A 23,674-nucleotide genomic window follows, 5' to 3' on the forward strand; every position below is an offset into this window, starting at 1 on the left:
TTGGAAACATAAAGCGCACACTTTTACAACACACAACCATCGGGGGCATCTGTCTGCACTCAAATGCCTCTGTGACAATGAAATGTATGAAACTGCGCCAGCTGACTGTCCAGAGGACGTAAATTTAGCAAATGAGAAATTCATTTACCAACATGAACCAAAAAGTTAGTTGCAATTTATATTCATTATGTCAGTAACCTTCAGCGGATGATATTTAAAAAACATCCTACCTTGCAATCCTAGACTATAATTGGATAAACTGACCTGCTGAGCTTGGTGTTTTGGTAATTAAACTTGAAGGCAGTGTTATTTAATTGAAGAGCTCAGTTTAATTAAACTCATAATCAACTCCACAGTGTCAACACTTCAGCACTCAATCAAACGCTAGGGCAGCACTGTGCTATCAGCTCCTGGCTTGAAATGTTTGTTTCTTCAGATCATATGTGAGTATACAGGAGGTAAATCTAACACAGAAAACTATAACCTTAAATATATCATTACCTAAAACATAGGAATTACATACAAGTTCACTATTTAAGATTTGTATATGGAGTGATGGTCTGTTTAATTGTGTCCAATCCGCACCTTGGAAAGGTGAAAGGTCGACATCAGCCCAGTTATAGCTGCTAGCAATACGACAGCTTTCTTTCAGTGCATCCAGATTTGGGTACCAGTCAGACAGTAAACCTGCAACACACACATAGCAGACTCTCTGTAACATTACAGGGTAGGAGATATGAGGTGTACAGATGGTTTTGGCTCCAATACCAAGTTCACTCCCGGGACAATTCCAGCTTTAGATCTCGTTACATAATTTATGGACAAATACACAATAATTGCTCCTGTAATAGTTCCTGTGGATTAGGTAATAAGGCCAGAAGATGCATTCTCATTGTAGTCACATCTTTATAGCCACGCGGGCAATCTTGAAGTGCTGAATGAATGAGAGCGTTAAACCAAATAAAAACGGTTTATCAGGCTCTTAAACACTTCAGTTCTGTGTTGAGGCCACTAGGAGGAGCCAGTCGACTCTGTAAACGCTGCCAAAGTGGCTGGATGCAGCATTGCTTTGTTCTCACAACAGCAAAAGATGATAAATCAGTTGATGATTTACAGTTTTGCACCTAAAACAATTTTGTAAATGCTTTATGGCTGAATAATGGGGACTGACACTGAACCAAATTCAGCTGTAAATGTGTTGTCTTTGCTCTTGTGTGTGTGTGTGTATATGTGTGTGTGTGTGTGTGTGTGTGTGTGATGAACAGGATGGAGGGGGAAAACAAGGCACGGTGAGGCTGGTTGAGAGGAAGACGACGGCGGGCAGAGGGGTCTTACCTGTGTTGCAGGCCATCTGTTGCTGGGTAGGATGGGGCTGGTGGGAGAGGCTCTGGTGCTGTGGGTGCTGAGCCGTGTGCTGGCTGTGTTGCGTGTGCTGGGAGGGGTGTGGCGTGTGCTGCTGTGGGTGCTGGCCGTGGGACGGATGCTGCGATGGGTGCTGCCCGTGCTGGGAGTGTGCAGCGTGCTGTGGGTGCTGGGAGTGCTGTTGGTGCTGACTGTGTTGGCTGTGCTGGGTGTGTTGGTTGTGTTGGTTGTGGGCGCCGGCGTGCTGCGGGAGGTGCGGCGCGTGGGGCGAGCCGTGGCCCGGGTGGGCCTGGGCCGGATGGGACAGGGGCAGCTGGCCGCTGTTGGCCGAGTGGCTGTTGGGGTGGTTGTTGGGTTGGTTGTTGGACAGGCTGTTCTGTGTACTGATGGTGCCACTGGGGGAGTGTTGGTAGGAGCAGGAGGTGTGGGTCTGCTGGGAGGAGTCTGACGGGATGCCCATGAGACCTGGGACACAAAACACACACAACACACAGACATGAGACTTCTGAAACAAATGACTGACAGAAGAATGCAATAACTGATTCATTTAGTGCTGCAACTAATCATCATTATGGATTCATATAGCAATAAGGTGTTAAAAGCGTTTTTGTACAAAAGCCCTAGGTCAGGTCCTCGCCCCTTCAACCACAAAAATATTATTATTTTCCCTTTACATTGATATAAAACAGAGAAAAACAGCAAACACTCACTGAAGAAGCTGGAACACACATATGACTTGATGGTTTTATAATAAATCAATCATCAAAATAGCAGCTTCATTTTCTGTTCATCAAATTATCATTTATCGAGCAAAAACACCAACACTCGCTTGTTCCAGCTCCTCAATTGCAAGAATCTGCTGCTTCTCTCTGTTTCTTGTGATTGCAAATTGGATATAATTTGGGGTCTGTGTGCTCTGTGAATGACTGAATCTTAAAATAATTGGCAAATTAATTTTTTTAATGAAAATACCTTTGGCTGCAGCTACTGAAAAGAGAGCGATTCCAATACGAGTGCCGGCGGTGGCGCGGTTTCAGATGTAGGTGAACTACTAAGATGCGCGTCAACACAAAGAGACAATTCTTAAGGTCATGTATCTTCACATCTTACGGCGATGGAATGCAGCCCCCCCCCAGTTCTCCACTTGAGACACACCAGCTGCCATTTTGTTGTATCAGGGAATGACTCAGCGCCAATTGTGTCTCTGAGGTTCAGGAGCTGGAGCTGCCGTCTCCTCTCCACTCCAACCACGCGGCTCTGGATTGTCTTTGACAAATTCATTGTGCCGCCGCGCACGCCTCTTTAACAGACATGACTGGAGCATGAACATCTGCACACCCAACTGCAATCATCAGAGTGGCGGGGAGTGGTCTTAAGAGGCCCTGTCCTTCACAGCTTTGGCACAGTAAACCTATTTCACTGGAGTGCTTTTAGAGCTGACTCCAGCCCTGCACCTCCACAATCGGCACGTAACACTCACTGCAGGGGTGACAAAGGTGCATCTCTTATCGGCACAGAAAGCCCATTGTCCAACCAGGGAAATACAGAAAGCAATTAACGCGGCACCAGAATAATAATGCGAGCTCATTACCTATTATCAAAGCCAGTGAATTAGCTCACTGTCTACAGCGGCAGAGTGTGAAATCCTCTAGCTCGATTATTTACGCTTTTTAATTGCTAGAGCTTGTCTGACTAAGAGATTTCGCTTTTATGCGCATAAAAAAAGGTAACAACTTTCAACTAATGAAACATAGATGATAGATTAAAGGAGTGGAAATCTTTGAAAACATTAGCATGCGATGCATTTGATTTGTGAAAGTAGGTTATACACAGAAAGCTCCGTCTACTTTGCTCATAACCCGCTTGTCAAGTGCTCTTTGTTTATCAGTCAATCAGATTACAAGCAAACCAAAAAAAAAAAAAGCATTTTGCTCCACAGGGAGACACAGGCTTTTGGAGAGTTGTGCCCTATCCACCACTATGTATTATATCATTCACAGATTCCCCCTCATTATGACAAATGAGCCTCAAATCCAACAGATTTACTGAGGACTGACGCTGCATGTGACCTCCTCCACTTCTTCTGATGAAACAGAAAACATCCAAACATGTTATTCGAAAAATATAAATGGTGCATTAATTCAGAATTAACAATAAAATTAATGCACCGACAATCCTTTACGTACATCCCCTAATGAAATATTTAAGACATGGACTCTCAGACTGTGCTTTTGAATATCAAATGATGTCTTTTCCCACACCGGTCTGACAAAAAGGACCATGAAAATATTCAGCATAGTATTACATTATAGGCTGTTCAGCCTGTTGAATACCTGCTTGCTTTTCAATAAACATAATTAGCAGCTAAAGACTCTCTACAGCCCCAGCTGTTAAGAACAAACCCACATTAGGAAAATCGTTCTTTGAATCATCCTGGTCGTGATAAGTGAAGCTTAGGCTCTCTATTAGGTTTCCACTTGATGCTCCCATGAGGCCACTCACCTTGTTGGCTGAAGGACTGCTCAAAAACAGACTTGTAAAGGCTGCGGAAGGAGGCACTGAGATCTTCAAATTCAGAGAACAGGAGCTGCTTGTCCCTGTCTGGCATGTTGTACTGGGACTGTGGGGGCTGCTGGAGGCTCATAGATTGGGACACGGGCTCTGGGTGATTGGTCACCTGGGGGAGGGGGAGGAGGGTGGGGGGGTGAGAAGACACAGAGAGATGAAGATTTACAAAGTGCAGTAATACTGAGTGTGAGAAAAATAAGTTTAATGTTACATTTGAAAAGGATTTTATGGAAGAAAAAAAAAAAACACTGGCTACATTTGCACCGCAGACTGGAGGGACTACTGATGCTACGAGGAACGCGCTATGAAGTTCAAACATACACATCAATAATATACATACTTTTCAAAGATACTCGCTGTGCTTATCTGGTCACGGCGCCGCAGAAACAGAAAACAGAAAAACCTCGAGAATATTTAATGCAAGTGGTGGTTGATGTGAACATATGTTGCAAACACACACACGCGAGCCGAATACGAGGATGATCCGATTCCTCCGAGGAGCCGCCACAACGGTGTTTGTTTCTGTGTGAAGAGGTGTCAGTCACACAACATGTTAAGAACAATTACAGGAACCGCAGCAATCTAGGTCAGCGCTTAGCGCCCTGGCTCGCACAACATTAAGAGAGCAACTGGAATGGACACAAAGCCAATACACAGGTGGCCAAGCCAAATGTATTTAAAACAAAATCAATAGCAATACCTTGTACAAATAAGCAGCCATTTTATCCATGTATTTGTGTGGGCAGTCAATGTTATGCACTGCCCCTGGGTGTGAGACAGCGAGCAGTCTCCCCTCCAGCAATGAGTTTGTCCACGAGATTCATCACAGCGAGGGCAGCGATGCAAACCATTGCTGTTTCACAAAGCAGACCCTGACCCGTGTCTACCGAGGGCTAGCATTATAAGAGAGGTCACGTCCAATTTTTTGATCATAACATCTTCCTCTTCCAAGATGTGGGCAGGCTGCTGAAGTGCATGGCTCACAGTCTGGCTGGGGTAAGAGTGAAGAGGTGATAATAAAGCCAGAGTGTTTACTGTGAGCCGCTGCTTTGGCTGTGAGAGAGAGAGAGAAAGCAGGAGAGAGGGAGAGAGAGAGCGAGAGCACATCCATCAGGCTGAGCCGATCGATGCCCAGCGCCTGGAGCGGGGAGCACTCTCGGATGCGGGGAGGACCACACCAAAGAGGGGGCATCTCTGGTGGGAAGACATCAGAGGAAGAGCTTCTCTTTGTCTGGCTTCCAGGAGCGTGCACATTTTTCTCTGTTTCCCTTAACCCCCTTCCTGATGTAGCACCGAAGTGCATGTCCACCCTGAACCTCGGTCTATTGCTGTCTACTGCTGGCTCCTCTGAAGAGTGAAGACAGCCTCCTGGGGCTCTCTCATCAAATAATAAAAAAAAAAGTGATACGGTGCGCTTTATAAGTCTGGCAGTGTTTCATTCTCATTCACTTATTGGCTTGGAAATTCTAGAAAATGTATCATTTAGCCTTATTGCTAATCTTTTATATATATATACATACATACATACACACACATACAATGTGGTGTGTCTATATACATACACACACCACATGTATAAAAATATCCTGTTATAAATATATCCAACTGAGACACGGTCATGAGCTGCAACATCTACAGGAACCTGAAAATATCACCATCCTACTCTATTCTTCCTTTTAAGGAATAACAGTGGCAACGTATGTTTGGCAACCGACGTACTGTACTGGCACCTTAATTGTTCTTTCTAATAGTTACAACACAACGAGATGCTTTCACGGCTCCATTCAACTCAGCCTCACTGAGAAACAACACAAGACCGAGTTATAATCAGTCTGAGCGGATCTAGTCCTGATCTGTCAGTGCAGGTCCATGTGTCAGTACCTGAGCGGATCTGATTGCTGTCAGTTTTGATCAAGTGCCATGTCATTCTCATCACAGAGGTGTTTTTTTGGATTAAAATGGATAATGAACTAGTACAGGGATAAATGACACATATGATATTGGTTCTTATTTTTTCCAGAGTACAGGCAGTTTTTTTTTAATGATTCTGGCAAATTTTTTCTTTATTCTGACAGTACAGTGAACAATAGACAGGAAGTCCGGGAGAGCGACGAGGGATGACATGCAGCAAAGCTCCGTGGGTGTGTGTGTGTGTGTGTGTGTGTGTGTGCACTGCAAACCAGTAGCTGCTGCAGCCTCTGTGGTGTCGGCTCTGCCAGGTGAGCTTCAGAGGAACCACTGAGCACAGGCTGCTTTTTAATTGATAGTTCGTGGTGCAGTTGCAGGTGTGGTGCTCTGTCCTGGTGTGCTGGGGTCAGCTAAAGTCTAATTATCCTCAGGTCTTTTTGGGACTGGGTCGAAATATTCTCGACTTCTTTTTGCATTAGCTATCATTTCTAGGAGATTAATGTGTGCATGTCAGATTCCAGGAGGTTTGTAATGGGGATATTTTGACCAAAGTGCAGCATTTTTGTAATTTTTATCAATCTCATTGTCCGTTGTGTCTTACCGGTGTGTAGCTGTGCACACTGCCCACACTGTTGAGATTGACAGAGGCCAGACTCTGATCAGACAGGCTGTTGTTAAGGCTGCTTCTTGGACTATCGCTCCCTTCCTGGTCTGTGTTGTACAACGCCACCTGAAACACACACATGTACATTATTAGCACTTGTTTCTCATAGACACACATTCAAATGCACACACTACTGTCGCCAAGCATACCTTTGAGATAACGAGATCGGTTCTCAAAGCTAATCTTGGTCTGTAGTTTGTGTTTTTAAGTAGGTGCACTTTTTTTGTGTGTGTTTGTTTGTATGCTGTGTGTGTACTGTGCAGTGACATGCCATTGTACGGTAGCAGAGCTTTTTCTTTTCGCTTCATTGTCAGCGTGTGCGGCTGAACACCCACCACAGTCACTAAGGGGTTCCAGCTGAACGTGTAAAGGGGTCTGGAGACAGCTGAGACATTCCCATCACTAAAGGTCAAACTACTGGCGATGTCGGCCACATCTGCTCACCAAGCGCAAACCCGTTTGGGACAGCTAACAAAGGATTTCAGTGCAGCCGAGACGCTGACCTTTTAATATAGCAGCGAAACTAGCCCAAGCACTTCAGGACGACGATCTTAATTATCGTCTAACAAGATTTAGCGCTCCCCATCCTTCCCCAAATAAAGTGTGCCTTCAGACAATTAAGGCAATACTAAGAAGAATGATCCCGATAATTAATATAATGATACCCACAGAGAATAGCCCATGTGCTGGGTTTTGTATTGTGAGAGAGGAATGGCAGTAATGCACTGATGGTGTTGCAGCAGAAGAGGGCCAGGCATTCGAAGACTGGTGTGTGTATGTGTGTTTGTGTGTGTGTCCGTGACTGAGTGCAGCATGGTGGCTTCTGCTCATCACTGTGAGTGGAACAGAGTGGGCTCTGTGCTCAGCACAATGAGACAGCAGTGGCAGCAGCCTTCAGCCAGGCAGATTGGCCGGGCCCTGCCCAGCACACAGCAGCAGCAGTGGACTGAAGCCTCTTGTCTTTCTGCTGAGCTGCAGCGAACTACCACACAAGCCACAAGGAGGCAAGGAAACCCAGGCAGCCCTGACTGCCTGCTCCTCTTGAACCGACCGGCTGGCTGGCTGGCTGGCTGACTGAAATTCTGGTCTGAATCCAAGTCGCACACATGCAGTGTGAGAGTGTCCCATCGTATTAAGTTTTTAATATGGAGCTTGGCTGCTGCTCTGGTAGAATGAGATAGAAATACAGCGATTAAAAAAAAGAAAAGAAATAGTGCAATAGCTGACTCCAGCCAACACTGTTCAAGAAATTGGGGTGAGGCTGAAGGAGAGGAGTATAGTGGGGTAGTAAGAGAAGCTCATTAGGCAACTCTCGCCCTTCTACACTCAGTGTGCGCTTGGCTCCAGTGTTCATTAGCGTGAAGGGGAACTCAATGAGCAGCTAAGACTGAAAGCTTAAGCACATCTACAAAAATCAGCCCTACAATGCTAATCAAAAGCAGCGTGCCACAGAAATATAAATGTTATATGTAATGAAGTCGTAAAACAGGCTTTTAGCCGTAAGTCTCTCACCGCAATCTATTTTTAACTCTACTCACCCATAAAGTGTGATGATTTCAAAACCTCACTACTCTGTGGTTTACACAGACCCCACAGTCCCGAGTCAAGACGCCCACTCACGTACGTACGCACCGTCACAGACAAACACCCGGTCGCGTCCCACCCACACGTACGTGGAAGGATGCACTCACTCACGCAGTTACAGATGTGTGTACAAATGTGAGGGTTAAAATACACACAGACAAAAGGCGAGCATGCTCGTACAGGCAGCAGCGGCTCCATGGTAAATACTGTGTACAGTGTTAGCTAGCAGGCGAGCCAGTCAGAGTTCTATTCTTAGCAGTGAATTAAGTAAAAAGCCAGAGGTGTCTTTTACATGGAGGCCTAATCTGGAGCATGAGACATGGATTATGAAATCAAAGCAAAATTGGCCCAGGTGTCTCCAACAATGCCAGCCAGTGTTCAGCACAATGCCTGCACACAGGATTGAACTGACGGAGAGAGACATGAGAGGAGAGGAGCAAAGGGATACGAGCAGAGAGTGAGAGAGAGTGAGAAGAGGAGAAAAAAGTCCAGACTATTCATCAGCAAACACACTTCCAACAATCCCCTCTTTCCCTTGATCATCACACTTCAGTGCCAAAGTTTCATCACATTCACGCCAGTGTTTAGGGAGGCCGCCTCGGAACACAACCTTTACGGGGAGGAGGAAGAAAAAGTCTGAGTGTATGTGAGAACGGCGGGAGAAAAAGAGAGGCTGTAGTACGATCTTGTGAGGAATGTCCGACAGCCGAGGGGAAAGAGAAGAGAGATTCTTGCTGGTTCAGTAGTCGTCCTGCCGGCGTCTCCCATTGGCCTGTCTGAGAAGGCGGGAATGAGGAGAGAGGGACTGGAATAGAAAGGGAGAGAGAGAAAAACAGAGAGAGGGAATTCCTGTGGCTTGGCACAGTGCGCTGAAAGAGGCGTGGCCTGTCGTGTGTTTACAGTGTAAGACAGTGAGAAACAAGCTCTCTCCGAGGAGATAGGGCCTCAGATCTGTTGCTATTCCACTTTGTCTCCGGTTCGCGTTGCTGCTCCAAACAGTTTTTCGTCACAATCGGGTGAATAAAAAGCAGACGGAATCAAAACATTCCTTTCATCACGTCTTGGAAATCCAAAAAGTTGTTGTGTTTGGGTGGCGTTTGTTTTACTGCTCTCTACTTGTTGCTTTTTATGAGCTATTTGCCTGGAGGTGTTTGATGTCGGGGTCTGAGCTGTCAGTTCTCTCCACTAGGGCTTTCACTGTGCAGGGAGGCTGCTGCTGGAGTCTGTCCCTCCTCCACGTTTTAGGCCCATGAATGTTTCCTGTTGCCGCAGACGCACGAAAAATGTCTCTGGGAGCAGACGTGAGTGTTCTCGGCAGAAACAGCCTCTAGCCAACTGTCAGCGACACACGTGTCAAAACAAGCTGAAAACATACTCTACATGCGTGTGCACACAAGTTAGAACACACACTGACATATGCTCAGGCTTTTAAGGCCATGTCACCGCGCGCACACACACACGCACTTCACCGCACACGCCTCTTTCCTATGAACACCCCTGTTCACATTAAACCGGGGTTTTTTTTTGTGTAAAGCTTGCAGCAAATGAATAAGCGACTCTTGTAGGCTTTTTAAAAGTACTCCTGAGAGCTGCCCCCACTGGGCCCAGAGGATGAGAGCTTAAGGTTAAAAAGCCTATTTAAATTTCAGAGTGAGAGGCACACTCACAGCTAACAGCTAGCAGTCCCTGTAGCTTTGCTCTGTGATGTACAAGTGTTTCCAAGCTTTTACACACATTACAATATGAAAAAAAAAAAAAAAAAGACTAGTGAGAGCAGACGGAGGCAGCAGCAGGGGTGGTCACCTGTAGTGCGCCGGCGTAATGCGGCCACAGAATGAGAAACACAACTCTGGGCGTGAACCTCCACTACAGGTGCGAATGAAGGAACCCCATGCGGCGTGTGGAGTATCGTATTACAAGTGTGCACGGGACTGTGTGAGGTCTATCAGGTCGCAAAGCGCTAAGTATCAGTGTGAGCATCATATTTCCTCGCTGAAGATAACAAGAGCCTGGTGCCTGTTGTTGTGGAGGGAAAAAAAAAAAAAAAAAAAAAGGTGCTGCAGTGCAGATAGTTGTGTATTTTGGTGTGGGTTGCATTGCAGAGAAGCTTTAGGCACAGGAGCGTGTGCTTGTGTGTGTGTGTGTGTGTGTGTGTGTGTGTGTGTGTGTGTGTGTGCGTGTATCTCCCCCCTCCACTAGAGTGCTCCTCTCTCTGTGGGGAATAGTGCTGTAGGTGGTTGGAGAAGTGGGTGGGGTCAGGGTGCAGCCGTGTAGCCAGGTGTGTGTTGGAGCTGGAGGCTGGATGGCTGGCTCTAGTACCTTGTTAGTCACAGTGTTGATTGCCAGCGTTGGAGAGGCACTTCCAGAGATCATACACTCCATCCCCAAAGACTCAGACTCCAGGCTGTACGGCGTGGAAGCCTGTGGGGTGGAAGAGAGGGAGGGGGGGTGAGGGTGGGGTGGAGGCAGACAAAAAAAAAAATAGCATTATCCAATTATCCAGCAGGACCTATATTATGGTTGTGACAAACAACAGATACATATCTATGTGTGAGATACAAAATAAAAATAAAAATAAAGCAGAACTGTTGTCAAATGACGGAACAACACCTTTATTTAGGTCACATTTGAACTGTGCTTTCTGAGAAGACGGAGACAAGACCCCATCCCCACCCTCACCTCACAGACATATACACTGACAAAGACACACACACACACATGCCCTCGTCTTCCTGTAAAGGCTCACTGTTGGGCGAGATAACTCTTCCATGCCTGTCTCCCAAAACTGCTTACTGTAAGAGGATTGGCTGCCAAGAATACCATTTTTAATTCATGATAAACATAAATGAGATTTCACAAACTCTCAATTCCAGTGTCTGAGACTCCTTAATGGAATGCCTCGTAGGCAGACAATGTCTGGAGGGGGGGGGGTGAGCGCGGCGCATGTGTCCTACAGAAAACGCGCTCTTCACTTGCTGCGTTCTTTTGTGTCATGCTCAAATGAACAGAGCTGCATCAGGAGAGCTTTGGTTCAATCTGTTGGCAGAGCTGCATATTAACAACCACTCACTTCTTCACTGCTGTAGCCCTGCGTGTCTCGTAAATAAAACAGAATAACATGAGGATGGAGAAGCTCTATGGTCAGTGAATGTGACTGTAGTATCTTGATGCTACATGAATAGCATGATAAGTTCATGTTGTCTCCGTGCCTGTGTGTGTGTGTGTTAGAGACAATGTTGTGTGTTGCTCTTGCCGGCTTAACAGAATCCTCCCTTCCCCTCTGGTCAGCCACGTTGGGAGGAGGGAGGAGGCAAGAGCCCGCTAAGTCGGGATGCCCCAGGGCCGGGTCAATTTGAGCAGCTCGCTAAAACCTGAACAGCTGTACGTTAACGCCGCACAAAACTCATCCATAATTAAAGACAAAAGCCACCGCTCCGAGTAGCCACCGCACACAGCTCTGCATTAATTGATGTTTGTTAAAAAAAAAAAGGGAGCGCCGAATGTAATGTATGTAATGGCTGCCTGGGGCATAGTTTATTAATAAGGAGTCCACTTCATGACAAGGCTACCGAAGCAGCGTGGAGAGGCAGTTACATAAAGTCTGGATATGAACTCCTACTGAGTCTGTGTGTGTGTGTGTTCGGATGCATGCGTGCGACTGCATGTGGTAGAGAAAGAGTGGGAGAAAGTGGGAGCGAAAAAAGGAGGCCATAGGAAAAAGAAAACTTAGGCAAAAAAGTAACAATTCAGAGGCACTCAACCAAGACCAGATTGGAGGCAAAAAGCTCCAGCAGAGTTTCTCTCATCAGGACTCACCCGCTCTCCAGACCGCGGCCTCTTCTTTGGCCGTGTAGGCAAGGCATCCTCCTTTGGGTTGGTGTCGATGGCCCAGTAAGAGCCCTGCAGACAGAGGGGGGGAAAAGCCTTAGAGCTGATAAAACAACAACAACAAAATGCTTTCTCACGGGGCATCCCTGGGATGTTTGTACCGCACCGAGACATTCCCGCCCCGGCATGACAGGACAACAAGCATCAGATTTTTATTTGGCACCGCTTTGGTGCAACATTATTAAACACTCCGAGGCCTCATCCGCCGCGTTCAAGTCTGTCAGCCAATGCCTTTATTTGAGCCGATAGCTGCGAGTTTGTGCGGTGGGTGGGTTGGCTTTGTTAGTAAGAAAAGACTCGGCTTTTCCTCCTCTGCGGCGGCTCCTCAATGAGAGGCTGGTGAGGGCAGCTGCTGCTGGTGGTGAAAATGCTAAGCCTTTCCTGAAGCTGTACTTCCTCAGCCTCAGGTATCGAGTCGGAGCGCCTGTGTTGCCAGGGATGAAGGCTCGGCAAGTCTCAGCCCAGGAATCCAGGCGGTTCTAGCCCTGCCGTGTTGCTTTCTTCTGAGGTCTGAGCAAGGCTAATCAAGGAAAGAACAGTTGGGGCTGGCTCTGGGGCTGCAGCTAGCAATTCCACAACCAGGATGCATTATTTATCTTTGCATTCGGCCCCATTTAATTTATTTTTCAATGGTGTTCCTCCTCGAAGCCAACAGGAATGCAGCTTACAGTTGTTAAAAATGAGATTTTTACCCTAAGGCCCCGCCAGTTCTGAATTTATTTTTAATATTTCATATGACCCCCGATAAAATCTCAATTGTCAGGAGAAAGTGAGATCAGGACCTTTAAAATTACTTCCTTAGCAGAGAGAATAATTGATATTTTCATAAGAAATTCTCTGAACAACAAGAGAGGCCATAGAACATGCTGTATCTCAAGTATCTATACAATAACCGCTGCATACACAATGACCCGCTCTTGTTAAAGCCAGTAAATCTCTTATATTCACAGCTCACATACACCGCTGCTGCAGTTGTTAAAATGAAAAGCCAGAGTTGGCCTATATTCGTCAGGGGGTTAAAATTATAAGTTTTAATATGTGCTAGGCTTTGGGGTCAATTAACATTTTCCTCAGAGGGAAGAATAATTCACAGCACAATCAACCCAAGATGAAGAAACATCTCATATTGATGTAGGCTACAGTCAAGTGCAGCAGAAACCTCATTAGACTTCCCATGTTCTGTACAAAGGGCTTCAACCAAACAACAACATGCGCAGGTGAGACATGTGATCCGTCTCTTTGTTGAGATTCAGCGGCTAAATGCACCGGCACAAATGCAGATGTTTCAAAATTGGGAGTCACAGAGACAAAGCCAGGCTTGCATGGTGCTTTTTTTATAATTAGCGGGGTAAAAACACTTTAAGTTAACCTCTTGGGAGGGGAGTTTCTGCATTTCCCTTCACCCACCCCTAGAGAGTTGGCAGGAAAAAAGAAAAACATATAAAGAGTCATTAAATTATTCACAAATACACTGCAATATACTGTAGCAATGCCAAACAAAGTGAGTCCGTGGAGTCTGGGGCAACAACACAGCAAAAGCCATAGTATTCTCTCTGCAGTGATAAAACAAAGGCCGCGGTATAAGATTGAACAAAAAAAAAAAAAGATCCTGATAACAGATGTACGCTAGCCTGTGTTCTCTTCCCGTAAATGACGCAGCTCATTTTCATACATCAACATAAATTATGTCATCTAGTTCCACTTTTGTGTGTAAATATAGAGAGGACAAACACAAAAAGTACAGCAATTACCCGCGCAACTTCAGGATGTAAGACCAATTAAAATAAAGACCATTAACGGTTGCCCTTCACAGGCTGCGTCTCTACCTCTGAGGTAGACAGGGTGTGTGTGTGTGTGTGTGTGTACAATACCAACTGTCATCTCTTACACCATCTCAGAGTCAGAGACAGACAGAGAGCGACATGACTCTCCTATCTCATCCAACCAGCAGTTCTCATATTCCTGCCACATTACAATATTGATGCAACATATCAAGAGCGGCTAGCTCCTCTTTGAAGTTGTCTTCGGGGGGGAAGGGAGTGAGGAAAATTCCAAATTAAACATTAAGGATGCGAGCATGTTGGCCATGCATTTGGAATGGGATCCATACAGCAATAGATTATTTTGTATTTAGTGGAGCAGCTCCCAGGAGTGTCAATATCAGAGGATTACAGCAAAACATGAAATTAGCATTCAGTCCCCATCCTCTACACAGCTAGGCGTAGCTCTTCATGCATGTGTCGGTGTGTACGTGCGTGTGGGTGTGTGTGTGTGTGTAATTATTTGTGCGGTTCCCTAAGCATATGTAGCGTATGCTCTGACAGTGTCGGGATGAAATCTGGGTTAGGCTACATATGGTTAGACCTATGCACACCATGCTACTAAATATAGGCCCATAGGCCTCTTCTCTATGAGCTATCAGGCGGATCAAGGGGGGATGCTGCTTATCAGGTTGATGTCGCTGGAGATTGTGAAGTAAATCGAGCTGAAAAAGAAAACTGGCGGTGGTCCTACTGAGATTCAAATGTCAAATTAACATGTTGGGACTATACATTCTTTTACAGAGAGGGAGCTGGAGAGCTGAGCGGGGAGCAAATGAGGTCTGTTTACTTTTCCTGAGATGGTGCAGCTCCTTCAGTAAATACTTCAGGGATGCCAGATTCTGGAAATGACCTGACCTCTCCCCTGTTACAGCCCCGTCTCTACCTGTCTTTGACTTCTCATTTTCTCTCCTCGCCAACATCTGCTGTCTGTGTCGATTCCAAAAAAAACAAAAAAAAAACAACTAGTCTGTCCTTACATTTGAAATGCAATTCTGTGGGGGTGGGAGGTTCATAATAGATTACAAGCATGCCATGCATTTCCAGACTGTCAGAGTCCTGGCAGCCATTCAAAGGTAACATTTTTCTACCAGAGATCGCATGATACGCATACAAAAAAATAAAAGTGCTGTACCACTGAAACCTACCAGCAGTGGTTACTCACTCACATCTCGACATGTTTCTTTCTTATTCACACATTTTATTATCTTAATTCTTTTATTTTCATAATTATATGCATGATAAAAGTCTCACCTTTCCGGGGTCATCTTTGGAGCGAGGCACTTTGAGAAAACACTTGTTCAATGACAGGTTGTGCCGTATTGAGTTCTGTGGGAGAGAGAGAGAAAGACATATCAGAAACCAGCTTAGCACAAACAAGTCTGTAGTACAGGAGTGCGGGGAAGATCGCTGCCAGCAGCAACATGGAGTACACAACCTCATGGCATGTATCACTTAGGTTTAGTCACAGCCCCTGTCATCGAGGTGGGCTCGTTTCCGCGGCGTCAGATCTGACCTACAAACCGCGCCTCGGCTTTCACCTATGCACGAGCTCAATCTGTGCACAAAGCCATCAGGAGGAGATATCTTTCATCAATGTCCAACAATCAGCATTCTGGTTGCACAACATATCGAATTCCACGGCTGCCAAAAATAGGAGCCAGAAGGAATCCCACACTGGGATGGGTTTTTTTGCAGATAGCGAGGCCTGATATTAATTAATGCTTCAGCGGCCTCCTGTGGGGACAGGAAATAAATTATGTAGATCATTCTGAAAGTTAACTCATTACAGTGTTACAAGCTACTCCACCGCGGTGAAGAGGGAGGTTCATCCAGCTGCCTGATCGGGGAGGCGAGGTGGGCTTAAGTAGCCACAAGGGCTGGAGAGTGACGCTCCAGGCCCGGGTTAACCAGCCACAGCAAGGCCCTCGGAACCAGCTGGAGGCCGGCCAGACGAGGGCTTACAAGAGCCAATGGATGCACATGTTTCCCTCTCCACTTTATGGAGTGGTATTGACAGATGGCCACACTAAAAAGCTGTAGGATTCTCTGATGAGTTTAACGGATGCAGGAGATAAGAGGCAGTCGGAGAGAGAGAGAGAGAGAGAGAGAGAGAGAGAGAGAGAGAGAGAGAGAGAGGGGAGAGAGGGAGAGAGGGAGAGAGAGAGAGAGAGAGAGAGAGAGAGAGAGAGAGAGAGAGAGGGAGAGAGAGAGAGAGGGAGAGAGAGAGGGAGAGACAGAGGGAGAGAGAGGGAGAGAGAGAGACGGCTTGTTCAACACTATATGCAATTATACCACAGGAGGGATGATAATGACAGCCTCATTGTAATGTTGTCAATCTTGCTGGTTAAATCACTCTGAAATGACAGTGCAATCCAGAAGAAGTCTAATACTGTTCTCCTGCAGAAAATGAAGAGGGGGGGTGTCAGAGTCAAAATCATTCTGCTCTTGTGCGATGAGGGAATATTTTCTGAAAGTCAAACTTGAACCATAACCTATCTTTTCAGAATCCAACATGCACCTTTAGGTGTTAAAAAAAAAGGTTAGGAAAAGTTTTACGGAAAAAACATCTTGAGCACGTCTGGTGATGGGATCACACCAGCTACGACACCCGTCAGAGTGTTGACGCTTTGAGCCACCAGTGCTCAGCAGTCTTAACTGCATTAACACACCAACAGTGGGGGTGCTTATGGGCCGGACCACGCCCGTCTTTCAGCTTTGGTTTGGATGTGAACCTCACAGACGTCTGAGCACCTGGCTGGCTCTCTGGATCGGTGCTGCTGCTACAGGACCGCGCTTTGCCATGATGACACGATACACACCGACAAGGTGAAAACAATACCAGCCCTGCTGTCTTTGCTGGTAATCATGTAACAATGGGTCACCAAAAAAAACGTATTTACAACATAACCCAAAAAACTACATCTTGACAAGTCGAGCCTCAGCATGTGTGGCTCATTTCTAAAAACAATTTTTTAAAAGTTCTCCTAAGATGCTTTTAGTGGCTCGTTGCACAGTTACACTTTACTACAAACGAGTCATCTTTTTTTATCAAGGCCGGATGCATTTGGGTTAAACTGCTTCGGACAAGAGTATCCACAAAAGTCAATGCAATATAGAAATGACACATTTTCAGGGCCGACAAAAAATGTCCAGTAAAACCTCTTAACACGTATAAGTCATAATCCATTATTCTGTTATACCTGTACATGGGTCAACATGTTCCAGTCACCAAGCTGTACTACAGTAGAAGCAGCATAATAAGCCTGATTTAGCAGCAGGGTGAGCAGGAGAACGGACGACAGCACAGAGCAGGATATTTAGACACTTTTTTAGCTTGCCACTCATGAAACGTAATATATTTAACCTGTATTCAAGATAACGGCTTGTGTTCTTTATGAGGGTAAAAAGGAAAAAATTATAAGGCACCTTTGAAGACCAGAGGTTTTGATACTCAAAAGATTTGGGATGGAGTTTCCCCAAAAAGATGCCTCAACCGAGGAGCCTGAATCCACCTGCACAGACTCAACATTGCCAAAAAATAAAGGGTAAAAAAAAAAAAAGATTTTCCTAAGTAAAAAATGTGCTCTCTCGCTTATCAACTAATCAATTATTTTTTTTAAATCATTAAATCATAACTTTGTCTGTGAATGATCATTTTTTGATGATTAATCTAAGGTATCTTAGGTCGTTTGAGAACCTAAGTTGACACAAGGGGTATTAATAAACACACACAAAAAATTACATTACATCTGAGAAACTGGAAATTATTAAGATTAACTATCGGACCTGTTGAGTCTCATGCATTTCAAGTATTATCACAGGCGTACTGTACAACCATGTTATCAACCGTTTCAGTCTCTGTTACACAAGAATACATTCATGGAAAGGATTCAAACCACAATATATTTTGGTCACACTGTTATCGGATCTTAAAAACTAGATATGGAAGCATCCAGGCTCGTTCTGCCATCAGAGCTCCGTGTGGTTGAACGTAATCCAGCGACATGATAGCCACTTTTCTCTTGAGCGAGAGGCTGTGCCGCCGCGACGCAGGAAAAAAACACTTATCTGCGGAATCAGATCTGAAAAGTGCCACAGACTTGACATATGTATCTCAACAACTGCGAGACAGGCAAAGTAAGAGTGAGTAGGAGTGCGGGTCGTCCTGATTGACCCCAACGTTTAGTGCAGATAAACATGACAGGAGATCCTGCTCTCGCTCATCCCCGTCTCCTCTGTACAGGCGTACGCTGACAGCGCCATTATACAGGCCCCGTCCTTTTTGGCTGCACTCTGCGCCTCGCCTCGTCACAGTTTGACATTAGTTCAGATGAATAAAACAATGTTAACACAGAGTGTGACCATGCATAGTAGATGGTGACAAACAGATACGAGGCCTCTCAATTTAGCCAGCCTGTGCCGCTTTCAAACTCTGACACATGTCCAACCAGGGGGGGACGTCTGGGTATGTGATGCAATCTGTACAATGCCATACACACTTAAGTACTTAAAGCCATTTTCCCCGCCCGGCCCCTGCGTGTGTGTTTGTGTGTCTTGGTGCGTGTGCCACTTGATGCCAGGCAGACAGAGGCAGCTGAAGGTGGCTCTATCCATTAAGGACCTTCTGCTGGACCTAAATCATTGATACAGTCAAGCAGCCGATGCCTGCTGTTACATTAGAGGTTTACTTTTTAATGAACTCTGCCTGGCTGCTCCCTTCTCCTCCCGACGGCTCCCGGCAAAGTCCTCGCGCCGCCTTGGATGCAGTTGTGTGTGCAGGATGTTAAAGGGATATTTCAACATTTTGGAAAATTTGCCTATTGCCATAATCCCTATAGTTTTAGGAGTAGGTTCGTTACCTTTAATTGTCGGTGCAAGCTGTTTTTAGATCGGCGGGGCAGAGACGTGAGCTGCTCAACTAACACAATGGAGGCTCATGGTATTTCTACATTTCCCTCATCAAACTAAATACACAATCCAACAACTTCAAAACGCTCTTGTGAACAAGTTGTGACCTGCACATTCACCACGCTATGAAAAAATAACGTATAATTACATAACATTACAACACATGAAGCAAATACTCAGAACTACTTTCTCGTTTGAGGTCACTCTGCCGAGCAGCCGTGTCTGGAATGTAGTTACGGTTGTGTATTTACCTTGAAAACAACTCTGTCTCGTAACATTCCATTATTATTTCATAGCGTGGTGAATGTGCAGGTCACAACTTGTCGTTTTGGAGTTGTTGGATTGTGTATTTGATGAGTGTGATGAGGGAAATCCTGGAAATACTGCACCCCGTGCAGAGCTCACGTCTCTGCCCCGCCGATCTAAAAACAGCTTGCACCGACAATTAGATGTAATGAACCTACTCCTAAAACTATAGTGATTATGGCAATAGGCAAATTTTCCAAAATGTTGAAATACCCCTTTGAAATATTACAAGAGCGACGTCGGCGGAAGAAAAGAGAGAGAACAGGATGACATCAACGATCTCTGTTCTCGATGGATCCCGCAGCATTCGCTGAGTAGGAGAAACACAGGAGAGGGAGGGAGACTGATGAGAAATTAAGGCCAATTGCGGTGGCATATATAAACAGCTTTTCAGCAGTTTACCAGCAGCTCCTCAGATTTACCATCCAAGTCTAAAAGTATCCGCTCGGAGACAGTGGGATCTAAGTTGGGAGAAGGGTATATACAGGAAAGTGAAGTAGGTGGAGGAGGTCAGAGGGTGTGAACGGTGGTACATAAAGTGAGTCAGACAGAGCTCACTGCAGGGGTCCTGCCCAAGTGCTGCCCAGCATCTACCTGCAACCCCCACAGAGCACTTCATATCCAACCTCAGCACAAGCCTCTGTGTGTGTGTGTGTGTGTGTGGGATGCCTCCTACACACCTAAAAGAAGAAAAAAAACACATACGTGCACACACACACACACACTGGAGCGTGTCTCTGAACAAATGGCGGTGATTTAACACACCAGGACAGCAGTGGAGGCGTAAGCAGCTCCGCCCTCGCTGCCCCCCCTCCCTCTCCCCTGCCCCCCCCGCTGAGGAGCGCTGCAGCTCAGCAGAAGGGCCGCCAGGGGAAAGTAGGTCAGGCTGACCTCTGCGCTCGGCGTGTCAAACGTTCAGAGTGAGCTAAAGGGACAGGCCATGTCATAGCCCGGCTCCTCACAGCTGGGGAGAAGGAGGCACCCTGCGCACACGGTCAGGGACCCAAGGGAGCCGAGCGGACATGCCGGGACAGACGCACGTATACCGCACACCACATACCAGTTATGACACGGCGACGAACACCAGCGACCGAGAGGAGAGGAGGGGAGGAAAGAGTCACACTGTGGTCCGACGGGAATAAATCAACGTCCCCCGTAGGTTCCCTGGTCTTCCCACATTCACACCATTTACCTGCGACTTTACACCTGCAGACGAGGCCGAACAAAACAAGCGGGCCCACCAACTCTTTATTTCCCACAACTAACAAAAAGAAACAGGAGGCATTAGCGCTGCTGTGAGTTTAGTTGATGCATTCCTCAGACAAAGTGAGAGTCGGGGATGACCTGGAGGCGCTCTTAAAGCGTTTAGATTAAACTCCGAATAGAGGGGGGGTGGATTTAAAGGCTGCTGGATTTGCTGCCTCTGTGATCAAAGTGCTCTCCCTAGTCTTGCGGGGTGTGTGGGAAAACCGGCAGCGGTGAACGGTGTCAGGAACCAGTAGTTAAACATTACAATGACCGCCACGGCAGGTCCGTCTCAGAGAGGACGACATTCCAGGTTAAGAAAAATATATTCTTTGGTTCAGATCACATTTTTCAATCAAGAGCAGGTCTGAGGAGGAGGAGAGAAGTTACAAACCTGCTCACAGTACCCCTCTCTTTTTTAAGGTTATCCTAATTTGTATAGAATCAAAATCATGTGTCAATAAAATAAAAGACACAGTGTAGCATAGGGCTTTTCTGATAGAAAAATAAATAAAACAGCAACATAAAAAATATTATAGTGGCATCATGTGTTGCATAGATGGTCTGCTCTGCACAGAAGGTGGGAGATTCACCAAAGCAAGCATTCTTGTGAGTAACCATCGCTTGGAGGACAAGACCTCAACCCTCTAATTGACCTGTCAGCAACTCTGAATGATGCAGGGATAGAAAAGACTTGAGCTTGTGCCGAGATAGATGCTTGAAATCTGTTCAGAAATACAGAAATGAGATCTCTTGAATGAGCGGATGAAGAGAGGGGTTGGGAGTGGACTGCTCACCGAGGCGAGTGGGTGAGTGAATGAGCGGGTGAAGAGCACCAAGACAACCGGAAAGAAAGAGAAAAAGAAAGAAAGACCTTGTTGCTTAGTTAATGAACATGTAAAGTGTTTACAGAAATATTACCTCAAGAGGTCAGTGTCATAAAAGTGATATGTTGCAAATAAATCACTATGTGGCAGCCTCTCCCTGCTGAATGAATGGAAATAAAAATATTCGGTTTTTTTGAGTATTTTGATTTAGTTTCCTGTTAAATAACACAACATGACTAGGAGCCACAATTCTACTACATTTATAATCAATGAGCAGAATGATCAGAATAGCTATACTCATCATTAAGACGCAGGCTGTATGTTTTGGGAAGGAGGCCAATATCAAATCCTTAAATTTGCTAAATCAGCACACTGGAGCTTAAACTAATAGTTCATAAACAGAAAATGGATCTGCACATGTTTTAATCACTGAAAAACCAAGAAAGGCCAAACATCCGCTGGTTACACACACACACATACAGGTAGATTACAGTATTTTTATTCTTTGTTATTTCATACGGACCCTGTGACATGCCCACCAACACAGAACATACTCCTCAGCCTCGGGGATCGGCACCGAGGCCACGGAATGTAGCACCTTCGCTGTCTATTTGTAGTGGGTGTGGGAAGGCATGTGGGATGCCACTGCGTTCGCTCGGCAAGCCATCGCTTAAAAAGAAATAAATAAAAATAATACATGCTCGGACACACATCGGCACTGGCAGAGAAAGGTAACTTCATCCAGGTGCGATCATCAGATGATTTAATCCTGTTAGCTTTGACCCACAGGTCGATGGAACGACAGGGCTCTTCTGGCTGAACGGAGGAAAAACCTCCCGGGTGATGACAAAGGGAGTGCCAGATGCTGCGTCTCCCTCAGCATCTTGATCTCTCAAAACCACTGTCACCTCCTGTTTTACCACACATGATCACAAGTAGTAAATCATGACGTAAACTCAACTGTGACTGTCGAGGAGGTTTTTCCTGAGATCCAGCGACGATAATAATCACACAAAACACCTATCAAGAGCGATTTTAGGGCCACTTAAGCCTTTTTGACTACAGTGACCCCTCCCCCACGACACCACACTGTCAGACTTGAGAAATCAGCCAACACACACACACATACACACCGCAAAACTTTCTCGCATCTAGCGAAGCGAGCCAGAGACCCAAAGCCCACACTCAAATACCAATGAAGTCAACTATAACGATTTTCAACTTGATTTTTTGTAACATCTTCAAAGGCATTTGATCTGCCTCCCTTGGCATCTAGTAGTAATGTGTTCGCATGCTAGGTCTTAAACCCCTCAGTCTCTGATCTTTACTCACTTGTATGTAGTTTTAATAAAACATTAACAGTTTGCTCGCCCTGCCGCAGAAAAATACACGCCAAGGTGAAATCTGTCATCAATAGAATAACCTGTTAGAGCGCGCTCAGAGGGCTCTGTGTCTTTGTCTGTAATGCAAAGACAAAGGAAAAGCAGGAAACCTGAATGATTGTTAACTTTTGCTATCTAGACGCAGGTCATCTAGTGTAGCACACTGAGGTATTATAGTAATTAAAACTCAACAGCTACTTCTGCAGAAGAAGATGACACTATGGGGAAATTGTATTTTTCTGCCCCACCCCACCCCACAACAGTGAACATTTCGTTAAATTAAACCCATTTTTCACTGGCAGGCTCATATAATGAGGTCAATACATGCAAGAAAAGAAATTAGCTTGATAAGCGATTACATGTGCGGACTCAAAATAGAACATGTTATCAGGAGAAGTGGAAGAAAAAAAAAAGTGACAAAAAAATAAGAATATTTGCGATAGTGAGATGCTTGTACTTTTTTATTGAAGGAGGAAAAAAAAGAGAAAAAAAAAGAAAGAAATGAAAGCTGTCTAAGTCTTCTGTGCAACTACAGGGGAGCCAATTGAGATGACAGCTAAGGTTGCTGGTTTGCATCGGCCTCCACAGGTGCAGTGTTTCCAGAGGCCAGCTCCATACATCCAAACTGCAGGAACGGTAAAGAGAATGGACAGAGGTACAGAATGTGCTTCATCAGTGGAGGGAAAGCACATCAGTACATGTGCAAGGAGAGACTGGTTTTTTTTCCCTAGCACAAAAGCAAGCTACAATTACAACCATTTCTGATCACTTCAGAGGGCCTTATTGAAGTAAGCTGTCTACATATTAACCACTCGCGTAAACATTAACCAGTGAAATCTGCAAACATATACTGAAATAGACGTGGAGCTTACCTGACACCAATGCCAAGTATAAGCAGCAACCCAAACTCCATCTGCCAAGTAATTTTTCTAAGGGTAATCCAAGGATAGAGCGTCCTATAGAGCTCAGACAATTGGCTGAGCCAATACAAAACCACCATAGTTCTCTAGTGGCGTATAAGAAGTTTATGAAGGCTGCACCAAGGATGTTCCCTTTTCAACAGAAGCAGTGGGGTTAGAGACCAAAAGCTCCAATGTAAGCGTTCTGAACTCAATCTCACTCAGGCGCATGCACCCACATTCCCTTCTCTACCTGCTTTGTTGCTGTAAGGCCAGCCTTGGAAATGGACCTGCAGAAATTCAAGGGAAA

The 23,674-nt window shown here is 45.5% G+C and overlaps 1 protein-coding gene across 4 annotated transcripts in view; it reads right to left on the reverse strand.

The window, feature by feature from the left end:
• The window catches only part of foxj3 (forkhead box J3), a 74,999-nt gene that overhangs the window by 5,934 nt on the left and 45,391 nt on the right, over window positions 1-23,674 (reverse strand). For 3 of the 4 annotated variants that reach the window (XR_015035877.1, XM_085777472.1, XM_085777473.1), the window contains exons 3-9: window positions 15,049-15,123; window positions 11,903-11,986; window positions 10,406-10,507; window positions 6,440-6,568; window positions 3,865-4,039; window positions 1,336-1,827; window positions 586-687 (exon numbers count right to left, since the gene is read on the reverse strand). Coding sequence is in view for 3 of the 4 variants with exons in the window: in XM_085777472.1 (XP_085633598.1) it covers window positions 586-687; window positions 1,336-1,827; window positions 3,865-4,039; window positions 6,440-6,568; window positions 10,406-10,507; window positions 11,903-11,986; window positions 15,049-15,123 (1,159 nt within the window). In the remaining variant the exon portion in view is untranslated. The remainder of the gene's footprint in view (window positions 1-585; window positions 688-1,335; window positions 1,828-3,864; window positions 4,040-6,439; window positions 6,569-10,405; window positions 10,508-11,902; window positions 11,987-15,048; window positions 15,124-23,674) is intronic. The other variant, XM_085777474.1, reaches the window with a different exon arrangement.

This window comes from Trachurus japonicus, chromosome 5, assembly GCF_045865225.1.
Source record: "Trachurus japonicus isolate A0001 chromosome 5, Traja_1.0".
In the NCBI taxonomy this organism is placed as follows: domain Eukaryota; kingdom Metazoa; phylum Chordata; class Actinopteri; order Carangiformes; family Carangidae; genus Trachurus; species Trachurus japonicus.